General features: G+C 41.8%; 1 protein-coding gene across 2 annotated transcripts in view; it reads right to left on the reverse strand.

The window, feature by feature from the left end:
- Positions 1 to 102: 102 nt before the first annotated feature.
- Positions 103 to 12,602, reverse strand: part of mAChR-B (muscarinic acetylcholine receptor) — a 31,691-nt gene continuing 19,191 nt past the window's right edge. Inside the window, exons 2-5 of one of the 2 annotated variants that reach the window (XM_032436982.2) lie at positions 6,200 to 6,509; positions 5,200 to 5,621; positions 3,533 to 4,444; positions 103 to 2,779 (exon numbers count right to left, since the gene is read on the reverse strand). In XM_032436982.2, coding sequence (XP_032292873.1) covers positions 1,989 to 2,779; positions 3,533 to 4,444; positions 5,200 to 5,621; positions 6,200 to 6,318 — 2,244 coding nt within the window. In that variant the 5' untranslated portion in view covers positions 6,319 to 6,509 and the 3' untranslated portion in view covers positions 103 to 1,988. Of the gene's footprint in view, positions 4,445 to 5,199; positions 5,622 to 6,199; positions 6,510 to 12,602 lie in introns of both variants that reach the window. The other variant, XM_032436981.2, reaches the window with a different exon arrangement.

A 12,602-nucleotide genomic window follows, 5' to 3' on the forward strand; every position in this document is an offset into this window, starting at 1 on the left:
TGCCCATTTCAAATAAGGAATATATATTATCTATATGTATCTTAATTTGGTATTATGTTAATAAACAATACTTTATATAAATACATACATAAATTTGTATATATAATACATCTTATTCACGTGCAACGCGGTCTTTAAGTATGACATAAATTCATGAGAATCGCAGAGTAAGGCGCTTTTTCAAAATTCCTAGCTTTAGGCTATGCAAACATACAAAGCTGTAATTATCGGCCTCACCTTAGTCAAGTTTTAATCATAAGTTCTTAAAAAGTTCTTGAAAAACTTAAAAACCTTTCTGGGCTAAAAATTTGCTACTTTGTAAGCTCCATTGTACTCAGCGGAATGGATTTGAGCTGTGAACCAGATTTCGAATACAAATAAATTAAATTTGCTCGTACAAAAAAAAAGTTAACATTTTTCCACCCATTTTCCGAGCGTGGATTTAATAATATGGCGGTAATTAAATTTTTTTAGACTCAAAATCATATCATATTACGTAAAGAAGAAGAAGAGAGCCTCACTTTTGAGTTGACATTTGTTCTAAATTTGTTAGAAAATGTAGTTTCATATTGCTTTCTGCTGACATAAATGTTTTATTTATTTAATGCTGTAGTTATTGTAACATGCTTCACTTAGGGACTAAGACAAACGAAATGCTTAAGCTAACTAATTATGTTGGAAGGTAAATGAAGAGTTGAGTTAAATTTAAACGAAAATCAAACCAATTAGGCATGGACTTGGCATGGACTAAAGTGACAATAATCAATATGTTAACATTTCGAGACATATTTAAACAAATAACAGTTTTTTATAATATATAATATAATATATTAATTAATACGTATGTGTTAAGTGTAACAAAGTCAACTAATTCAGGCAGCTCGGCATAGACGCGAAATATAATATATATATATATATATATATATATATATATATCTATATATAACTCTTTTCCACTTATAATACAAATATATTTAGATATATATATATGTGTGTGTGTGTGTGTGTGTATATTTATATAGAGCACGATACTAGCCCGTTGGGCAGTTGTTGTAGTTGTCGGTTCCCGATATTCAAATAGAAATTGACATTTATACACGGTTATTTGAATACATATATAGATTTACATATAAGAGCGTTTTTTTGTGACTTTGTATATTTGTTAAATACTTATTTGTTTTTTGTTTTTTTTTTTTACATCAATCTTTTGTATTTGTTTATATATTTTCTGATTTTGTTGCTGATTAACACTTATTGTTCAGTTGGGTCGGATGGGTCGTATGCCTCTGTATATAGAATATTTATTTATTTATTTTCATTTATTTATTATTTTGTGAATGCAATTTGTGTAAATATTTGCATATAATTTGCAATCTCACAGTTGGTAGTATGTATATATATATATATATTATGCGTGTTATACAATATATATGCTATGATAAATGAAAAAAAATTCTTCAGTTTGGGATATGTAATGCATATGGTATGTATCGGGAGAGTATAGTCATTATGATTATTATTGTTATCATTATTATGTATACATTTATTTAGCTGCATAGACTAATTACTATATTCTACTATTTACCACTTTTTGGGCTCATAGCTTAATAATATATAAACATTAATTTATTTATTGTCTAAAACATTTGCCTCAACTTTTACTACAACTCCGTTCTAATAGCTTCTACTAGTCGCTAACTAACACACACCTTTGGCTGACCTTAAATTACAAAAACACCGCTCAAATTTTGAATTCAATTGGTGTTCGACAGAGTGGGGAGGGGCGGGATCCACAATTTGGCGGAGCATTTAACCAAAATCTAGAGATAGCATAAAATTGGGTCTCAACATTCCGCGGGGCTCTCGGAAATGTTGTGTACCACTTGACAAATGCAATGCCAAAGCCGGATCCGGCTCGTGCCATCTCGATCAATCTCAACTCATCCCAAAACTCATCGTCATCATCATCATCAGCTTGTGGGGTTTGCTTAGGTCATGTGCAGATCACCCTTGAGAATGCGCATAAATGTCTTCTTGAACTGCTGATTGGCCAATGCGTAGCAGAAGGGATTCATTGGACTGTTGGCATAGCACAGGAAATAGGAGAACATATATAGATGCTCATTGGTGCACGGCGGATTCCGGCAGAAGCCCTCGACCAGGGCCAGCACATGATACGGCGTCCAGCAGGCCACAAAGCAGCCCAAGATGAAGGAGATGGTGCGAAACGCTTTGCGTGCACGATTCTCCGATTTGGACTTTTGCCGGCTGCCACCCATGCCCATGACCAGGGGCAGGGCCTTCTTGCTCTTGAAATGTTTGCCAATGGAGTGCATGAAATGCCGTTTGCTGGAGCCACGACGCGAGACACCGCCATCTTCATCGAGTTCCTTGGCATCCTTTCTCATGCCGCCGGCCAGACCAGCGGAGCTGCTGGTGGTGCCCGATGTGGAGGGCATCTTATTGGTGTTTGAGTCCGACGCTTCACGCTCATCAATGCGCTCCAGTTGAATAGCAGCCGGTGCTGGTGGTGCCACTGCAGCAGCGGTTCCAGCAGCTGCGCCTGCGGCAGCATTGCCTGTGACTGGCATCGGTTTAAGCGGCGGCGGTGGCATGGGAGAGTAGAGCACCGCATCCTTGCTGCTCGTCTCCATGGGACTGGAGGCGCGACGCGGCGGACAATCTGCCTGTAGCCGATCATTGCCATGCCCGGGCACATCCAGCAGGCAAATGGCCTCAATGCAGCTCTCTCGCCGACCCTTGGCGAAGTCCTCGATGCCTGTGTATGAGACGAGAAGACGTTTTTCAATGGCTACCTGCTCCTGGGACTGGGATTGGCTCTCCTCATTACACTCGCTCCGGCTCTGGCTGGGCTTAGCCGCTGGAACAATGGGGGAGCTGGATCTTTGGAGCTGTTTACGTGCGGGTGGCGGTGGTGGAATGGCACTTCGCTGTGCTGTGGAAACGGGCATGGTACGTGGAGCGGTGCGTGGTGCGCTGCTCTGAGAGCAGCTTATGCTATTATCATTGGTGGCGGTCATCATGGCGGAGCTCTCATCCATGTAGCGCATCTCCGAGTTGTTCGTCATCAGATCGTAGCTCATGGCCAGTTCGCTGTTGCCGGAGCTGTTGCCAAAGGGCCGATCCGAGTAATCGGACAGGGGTGTGGGGCACTGAAAGGCTTCGGGCGGCGGCAATATGGCCTGCACCAGGCACTGTTGTACCTGCTCGCGCGGCACCTCAATGGGCGCCAGATCCACGGGTGAGAGCGGGTCAGGCTTGGCTGGTATCGAGGGTTGATGGATATCAATGAGACGGTCATGCTCGGCTATCTGGGACAAAGTGGAGCAGGAGGTGCGCTTGGGTCGCTCAATTGGTGTATGCGCCTGATAATGACCCATGCCCACCTCCTCCTTGCTCTGGGCGCGCTGCAAGTTCGATTGGCTAATTGGGTGATGGTGTGGCGATCGTGCGCCCATGGAGTGCATGGCCTCAATTGACTTGGAGTTGCTGGTGCTCTGTTGCAAGTTACCTTTGCTGCGTGTCGCCAACAGCGCCGCCTGTGCGCCAAACACCAGGCCGATGGACGAACGCTTGCGCAGATTGGTCAGCTTCTGTTGATTGAGCAGCTGTTGTGTTTGGTTGACCGAGGACTCCTCATCGGAATCAAAGGCTGGACTGCTGGAGCGTTCGCTCTTCTCTGCCTCGGCCGCTGCACGCTTGGATTCCTCAATTTTGGCCTCGGAGGCGCGTCGCTGTTCGGGTGTCATCTGCACAATGGCAACTGTTTCGGTGGCCTGCGCCAGCGGATTGGCTTGGCCCGAGCCGCTCAGACGCTTTACGGCTGTGTTGCAGCCGCTGTTATCTACCTCCGAAAGCTGCACCTTAGTTTTCAGTATCTTCTCCTCGATGACACCGATGCCCGCAGCATGACCAGCCATGCCGGACATGGCGCCAGCGCTCAGCGCCACCATCGACTGCATCTTGCGCTGTTTGGCCTCGCTCCGCTTCTGCATGTCGTAGGCCGTCTTATAGATGCCCGCATACAGCACGAACAGCACAATTAATGTTGTCCAATAATAGCCAATGATCAATGCGGTATTAAAGACCGGGTCCTTGAGAAACTGCACAGCGCACTGGCCCGGCAACAGATCGCGCTTGCCCGTAAAATGCTCCCAGCCAAAGATCGAGATGAAGAACAGCAGCGTCGGTATGATCCAGGTGATGGAGACCATATAAATGACCCGTGTCCGAGTGCGCCAGCTGCGATACTTTGCTGCGATTTTCACCGAGCAATAGCGATCAATGGTTATCAACAAGACGGTGTATTGAGAGACCAGGCAAACGGTATAGTCCACAGATAGCCACAAGTCGCAGAGTAAAGGTCCCAGATCCCAGTAGCCCTTCAGCACATATACCGTATAGAAGGGCATGGAAACGGTTCCTGCAGAGAAACGTGTGCATTAATAAATACATAATTAGAGTCTTAGTCCAGTCTAATCTCCATATATATAGATCCTTCTTGAAAAGATTATCACAAATATATTAAAAATTAGTGTAGCCCATAAAAATAAGGTTAGGGCGAGTAACACGAGTTAGTCACTAAATCAGTTAGCTGGTCAGTCTGTCAATCACACAATCAGTCAGTCAGTCCGTTGACCCTTTCGACAATCAATCAATCAGTCAGCTATTCTGTTTCTCAATAATTCAATCAGTCAGTCGTTCAGTCAATCAACTGGCAATCAGTCAGTCAGATGGCCCGACTAGTCAGTCTGCCAAATAATCAGTCAATTACTCAATCAGTCTGTCAGTCAATCAAGTGATCCAACAGTCAATCAGGCAGCTAATAATTCCGACATTCAGTCAGTCAAACAGCCAGTCAATTAGTCAGTCGTTCATTTAATCCATCAGTTAATTGGTCAGTCAGTCAGTCGTTCCATCTGTCAATTAGTCAGTCGTTCAGTCCGTCAGTAACTTTATCAATCAGGCAGTTGAACAGTCAAGCAGACGATCAACCTGTCACTCTATTAGTCAGGCAATCATTCAGTCAGTTAATCAATTGGTCAGTCAATCATTCAGTAAGTAAATCAGAAATTCAATAATTCAGTTAATCATTCTGTGAATGATTCTGTCAATCATTCAGTTAAGCGTCAGTCTAATGAAATAATTGCGTAGAGATAAGTCCAAGTTTTTACCTACCTATCAACATATCCGTTGCGGCTAGTGAGGCTATAAAGTAGTTGCTGGGCTGTCGTATATTCCGATCCACAATGAAGGCGAGCAGCACAAGAATGTTGCCACCCACCGTCAGAATGATGCACAAGAACAAACACAAGGCAATGGCAATTGTCTGCCAGGTCTCAAATGGCGGCAACACGGGCACCGGCCCACTAACCTCGACGGGCGTGGCACTTGTCTCCGTCGAGCTGTTACGGCCAAAGTTGGTCAAATTGTAACCAAAATTGCGATACCATTGCAGCTGCTCATTGGGTGACCAAGCGTTAAAGTCCGTAATCTCGCCATAGATCTTGGCCGCCTCCAACAGGCGTTTACACTCCGCGTGCTCTATGACCCGATTGTAGAGGCCACGGCAGAGATTCTCGCGCTCCTTCCGTATGCGCCTTAAGAAAGAGATTTAAACGTAACACAAATTTTGGACAAAAATTAGTTGTTCTTTTTTTCTCTTAATTTTTATTATGTGTTGGAATCGATTAGTGCTTTGTGATCTATAACAAGCGACGATAGATAGGGTAGATATTATATTGAAAACTCGATATAAATCGAGTTGGTCTATGCAAGAACTTCGTTTTATTTTTTATAACATATTTCAGCAATACACAAAATTATTTAAAAATATTACTAAGTCGAATTCGATTCAGATTGAACTCGTATATTTTGAAGTAAAAATAAAAACAATTAAAAATAATGATATTAATAGTAATAATGCTAAATTTAATTATAATACTAACAAAATTAACAATAATAATAAAGAAAATAAATAAATAATAATAAAATTGAATAGAATAACAATATAAATGATATTAGTAATAATAAAAACATTAATGAAAAGAATACTAATAGCATGAATATCAATAATAATGAAGAGAATTACATTAGTAATGATAATAGTATTAATTATATTAATTACTAATGATAATGATACAATTTATTATTTCTTTAATTTTTACATTGCTCTTACCATTCCGTAATCCAGTTGGACTTAATAGTGTATATAAATTCGGTTCTATTCGCAGCATCCAGACCATTTAGATAGTCATCGCTGCCATTAAAGCCAGATGTTTTGGCTAGAGTACGCATTTTGAGTGCTTTTTTTTCAACTTCTTCTTCTATTCCAATTTGCTGTTATTGTTGTTGTTCTACTTCTTTATGTTAATTTCCAGGTTCTGCTCCTCGTTGCTGTCGCTGTCCATCTACTCGTGGTTGGCCATCGTACTGGCTGACGTCTGTGTGGCTGGCCTTGTCTCTGGCCAGGTGGAGGTGCGCAGCATCTGTAACAGAGGCAACAACAATAACAACAACAAATCATTTAAAGGAGTTGCCTAGGCATTTGCTGCTGCTGCTGCTGCCGCTGTCTTGGCCTTTGCGTTTGCTTCCGCCAAGTTTAAACTAATTTTGTGGCCGTTAACTGGAAACGGGCAGGAAGTCAAACTCATAGCCAAATGTAGCCAGGGAATGCAATTTCGCCGGCGACATTTGCATCCTGCTCCTGCTGCTGCTGCTGCTGCTGTCCTTGGTGCTCATTATGATGTGGCACGATTTGTGCCGTCTATGCCACTTGATTTTGAAGTGGCCTCCGCTCTCCACTCTGCACTGATTTTCTCTGTGTGTGTGAGTGTGTAGTGTTTTTTTTTCTTTTCCCATTTAATGCTATTTATTATTTAAAACTAAGTGTTCTCAGGAAACTGACAGAACTTTGTCCACGACTTGACTTTGCGCTGCAGACTGTTGCATTTGATGCTGCCAATATGCACGGATGCCCGGACTACCCGGGACTACAAATTGCAACATCAAATTGAGTTAGTCAAAGTTTTCAAATATAATTTTCAAACAAATCGATAAGTTTGTCTTGGCGAATTTCTCGGGAACTAAATTCAATTACTCATGCACAAACATGCATACATATTTTCTTTTTACCATGAATCCATTGAAAATGCGTAAGAAGGGCATAATGCTTCTGTGCAAATATATGTCGCAGAGAGGAGCAAGCATTTCCCAGACCATGAAGTGTGTTTATGCTATAGATGAAGAGCTGCCCTTTCCATCTCTCTAAGCTCTCACATAACTTGCTGTATTTATCATAAGTTTTTCTTAATTTCCATAATATCGATAAATATCGTTTATAAGTTGGGGATTTTGAAGCATAGCTCACTCCAAATTTGGTATATAGGCTCTCACCGATCTCCGATCTCATCGATCTCTAATTGAATAAATAAAATTTTGAAAGCATAGCCTACTCAATAGGGTGTAATGTTTGGACCCTACGAAGTGCACAAGGATTTGACTAAGTATAAGTGTTTAGGTTTTGGCTATCTTACAGTCGAGCACACCCGACTGGATCTCACTTACAGGTATCCAATTTAGTTTGTTATGCCTGTTGTTTTGTTGTTGCTTTGACCTATTATGGCCTGTTGATTGCCTGGAAATTCAATTACTTAAATCAATTAAAAACATTTATTTTGCCTTTACTCTAAAAGTTAGGCCTTTGATTTCGGCCTTTGTGGCATGTTTATGTAATCCTGTGCAGCATGTCCGCAGAGGCGGCACAATCGGGCTTTCAATACTTAAAAAAAAAACTTGTGTTTCTTGAATCAGTTGCACCTCAATCAAGCTGCAAAACCCAATTTCTATGGTAATTGAGTGCTATCAAAAGTGGAGCTCAGTCGCCTTGAATGTCAGCTGCACAAAAATGCTGGCCCCAACATTGAAATGGGTCAAAGCTGTTGCCTAAAAGAATCGAAAAACTTACCTTCGACTTAAGACTTGGACATTTACAATTTATTATGGTAAATATTCTGTTTAGACTTTCAACTTGCATAGCTTTGACAGTGCTAAAGCATGTTTATGCTAAATAGTATTTGAATCTTGTCCTGACATTCACTTTGATTCAGGTGTTGCAGTTAGATTGAATGTATTTTCGAATGTCTATTTTTTCATATATTGGAAAACGTGTTTATGAAAGTCAGTTTTACATTGATTTCATTCGTGCCACGGGCAAGGCCGGGTTATACCAGCTAGTAAATATATGAAAAGGCATGAACAGTTATCGCCTACGTATAGCTCAAGGTAATATGAGTTATCCCTGCCATTCAACAGACTAATGTGCAGCAAATTGCCTTTGTGGGGAGGTTCGTGGAACGCCTTGACACAAAACCGTTTGTTGGCCTTGTGGTTTTGCTTGCTTTGCCTGCAAATTAACCGCAAGCGGATCTCCACATTGAGCATTGCAGTACAAAAGCTGATGCTGATGCCCAGCATGGTATTTGCTTTAAAATCCCAAAAGCAGCTCTTTAAGTTGAATGCAAACATGAGCTGCACTACTCAAGCCCTACGAGTGAGTCTTAAGTTGAGAGTGCGCCAATTAAATAATATAATATAATTTGTTTAGCACCGAGCGCAGGCAGCGCAGGCATAAGCAGCTAATGACAAAACCAAAAGGTGTCGAGTGTGCGGCTCCTTTGGATGAACCCAACAACTAGACTGATTGAGAGACAGTCCAAGCCTAGTTCTGAAACTTTTACTGTAATTAGGACGGGTTTTTGGGAAATTCCAACCGAAATTGTGAGAAACTCGTGAAAAACGTTTATATGAATGTTTTTTGTTTGTTCAAATTCATTTCAGGCATGTTTCAAACTTTACGGAAATTTATCCTCAAGGAACTTTATATTAATTCATTTGAGACGTGTTCACATTTTCCGCACATTCGAAGCTTTCTTGATGGATTTTATGAGGTCTTATGTTTAAGTTTGGTCCGATAGGCTTATCACATAAGAACTTAATGAATACTTGTTTCTGGCCGTAAGCTTAGCTGTATGAATGCAAGCATCTCAGAACCTATAAGAGCTAGAGACTGGAATTTAGCTGTCGTTCCGCCTAATCGATATCGAAATCATGTTTTTTGAGCACATCGGGTAAATGACAAGGAAAGAAATTATAGGGTATATATACAGAATTACATATTATAACAGACAAACAAAAAGATCTGATTGTACTGAAATACCCCTTATACAAATTTTTGCTGGGCATGAAAATGAATTTCGCTGTTGACACAACTCAAAATGACAAATCCTGTGCGCAATTTAAGCCATCCTTTAGATAAGATTTTTCATTTTTCTGCGTTTTTTTTTTTTTTATACTCATAATGGTGCGCTTTATGCCGCCTTTTGCCTTTTGCTGTTTGCTGTTCGCTAATAATAAACTTATTAAATTTGTAAGCCAGCCGCTGTTGCGCTGCTTCGAGTGTGTCTTCCCGCTGCTGCTGCTGCTGCTTTTATTTGCCAAATAATGAAAAATAATTTAATCAAGCAAACAAAAGGCAAGCAATGCCGATAACAAAAGGGTTTGGCCAGGTGAGCAGCACCTGGTCCTGCAAAAAAAGAGGGTAACTGCGTCAAAGCTCAATGCGGCCGCTTGTCAAATGCAAATTGATGGGCGGAGGCGGCTAAGCGCTCGATTTTGGGCCAGCTGCATGAGGGCTCAGAGCGAGATTTGTTTGTTTTTTTTTTTTACACTCTGTTCACAAATTTCACAAGAGTATATTGGTTTTATGCAACATACGTCTTTTATAAACTCTTATATTCTGCTTTATAGATCTTGAGACTTGGGGACTTAAAATGAGAGACTGCTAAGAATCGGTCTTAATGTTTTAAAGGCATCTAGAATGTATGTAAGGTATCTTCTAGTCGATTACATTCGACTGGAGCATTCTTATTTGTGTTTTTTTATTCTTTTGGGTTTTCTGGGCACCCGCCTAATTTTCAGGCCGTGCAGTTTGTAGAGCTCAAAGCCTGCGGTTTTCAATCATGCGCTAATAACCACGCCAGCTTTGACAGAGTCGGCCAGCCACGTCAGGTGTATATCAGTGCTGGCTAACAAAAGCATTTTTCGCATTCTTTTCGACCAACTGGCTGCACCGTAGCCTGTGCTTAGTGCGGGCGCCAAACTGTCAACAGCAGCGGCCATTCTTTTGGGTCAAAGCCAGCCGAGCGGCAGCTATGCCACAGATTATGAATTTGACAGCCGCATGCCCCGACCAGAATGGGGTTAGAATCTGGCCAGGTTTTGGATTGTGGGCGGGTTGCGTGGTTCGCATAATAAACTTTTGCAAGTGCGCTTGGCAAGTTTTAATTACAAAACGCGTCACTCGGCTTCTTTTAGTTGTTCTTGTAGCTGAACTTGTTGTTATTGCTGTTGTTGTCGGGCGTTGCTGTTTAATTCATAAGGCTGGCATTAGATTGTTCTCTAAGGAAGTGCCTTGGCTTGGCTTGGCTTCGGCGTTTGCATTTTAATCAAAGCGACATTTTAAATAAATATTAGCGCCCAGCCAGAGTGATGAATAATTTCAGTAGTTTTCCTCATTTTCAGTCAGCTTTTAGTCAATAGACGCGTATGTTGCGCATACGACACGTTGGCCCCTTTTGACTGTTGCTATGCTGCCAATTGTCTCTGGCGCAGACAATTTCAATTTCGCCTGGACAAACAGCATATATATAGAGTTCACTTGCGTTTGGAGGCGTGGCTGCAGCTGACTTGTCCTTGGCACGCTTCTTGCATGCCAAATGAAGCTGGGCTTGCGGAAGAACACACCAAGACGCGTGTGCCGCAGCCACAAGCTGTCGTTGCCGTTGTGGCAGTGGCAGAGTGTGTAACTGTTGCGCTCATTTAGCATTGTTGACACACACACACACACAAACACACACAAAAACACACACATAGGCAGCACCGCGCTTCCGCATGCAAATTTAACGAGCGCCAATGGCAAAATTGCGCCCATAGGCCACGTGGCGTTGTCTTTGTGGCAAACATCATCAAACAAGCACACACTCACAGATACTCCCTCTATATATCTCTCTTACACACACACACACATAAACTGTGTGTGCTGTTAGTTTTATATCCGGCAGAAAGATAGCGCATAAATGCAAAATGCCGCCACAATGACACTTAAATGTGCAAATTGCGCGGACAACAAAGCGAGTTTCTCATTTTAAGCGTTTTTTTTTTATACTCTTCTTGTGGATATTATAATTTTGTTACTAAATGTGTAACACATACAAGAATACTCATAAAGGACACTGGTCGGCGTATTTACTTGAACGAATTCTTTCTTAATGTCCAACGTTTGCTAAGCTCATCCGCACAGGATATCTGTTTATTTATTGTGCTTGATACAAAGTGATTATCTAGAATTATGACAAAGAAGTTCGCCAAGCTTCTACATGATGAAATTTATATTATTTATATAAGTATGACACTTGTCTTGACCGCATTTATATTAGAAACTGAAACCAACTTTAAGTTAGTCGGCTGAAAAAAACCTCTTTAGCAAAGCATAACTATTAAATTATATATTTTGTAAATAATTGTATTCAATTTGAAATTGCTCTCTTTTTTTTATTGTAAAAGGACCTGATTGTAATAAAAGGATATGCGCCACATGTTGACACTTGTCGAGCCGGGTAACTCGATTTGCACAGGTTCAGCTCCGCCCCGAGCTCATTTGTTGTCTTTTGCCATACGCTTTTATGATTATGGCAATGATAATGCCATGAAACTTGGCACCGCCTACTGTTTTTGTGCAACAACTGCAAAATGCGTTGGCGACACTTGCTGCAAATTGCCAGCCATCCGCCTCGCACCCAGCCGCCCATCCAACGTGCAAGCCGATTTGCGCTCATTTGGCGCGATTCGAGCTGAAAATTGCTTGGCACAGTTGCTGCTCAAAGCTCAGGTTCTGCTGCTGTTTGACGTAGTCATTGCCATACGAGCAACTAAAAAAAAAGGTAAAGTAAACAAACGGCTGGCATGCGGCACCGGATGGCAGTATGGAAGCAAAAGGGGGTTGGGCAAGAAAGAGTCGCCATGGCCATAAAATGACAGAGCAAATGCCTGCCACCCCGGACCCTAATGACACTGATGCGTTTTTGATGATGCCACCGACTCGAATAGCTTGCCTCATGCCTCGTGCTGCCTGCCTGCTGCTTGTTAATTGAATGTTGCGTGGCAGCGTCTCTAGCCCAACGGTGCGTATGTGCAATGTGCAGGCAACTTGTTTACATTTTCCTTTGTCTACTCTCCCTTTTTTGGCTGCGCAATTAACGTGTCCGAAATTAATAATGGCATTAATCATGGAGAGCAGTTGCGTTATCCTTGTGCAAGTTTTGCCGCAGCTGCCGTTGTCAACAACCTTAACTATGCCGCTGCTCTCGATACCCTGTACCCATTTGCAATTGGCCAAAGAAGGGTATACTGATCGAATTGATCTGTCTATTTGCCTGTTTGCCCAGTAAAGAGCAAGCTTGTCTCGTCTAAGTCGATATATATCGATTTCTAGGTCAAATATTTTGTTTTTAGGCTTTTAGGGA

Source organism: Drosophila virilis, chromosome 2 (assembly GCF_030788295.1).
Source record: "Drosophila virilis strain 15010-1051.87 chromosome 2, Dvir_AGI_RSII-ME, whole genome shotgun sequence".
Taxonomy (NCBI): domain Eukaryota; kingdom Metazoa; phylum Arthropoda; class Insecta; order Diptera; family Drosophilidae; genus Drosophila; species Drosophila virilis.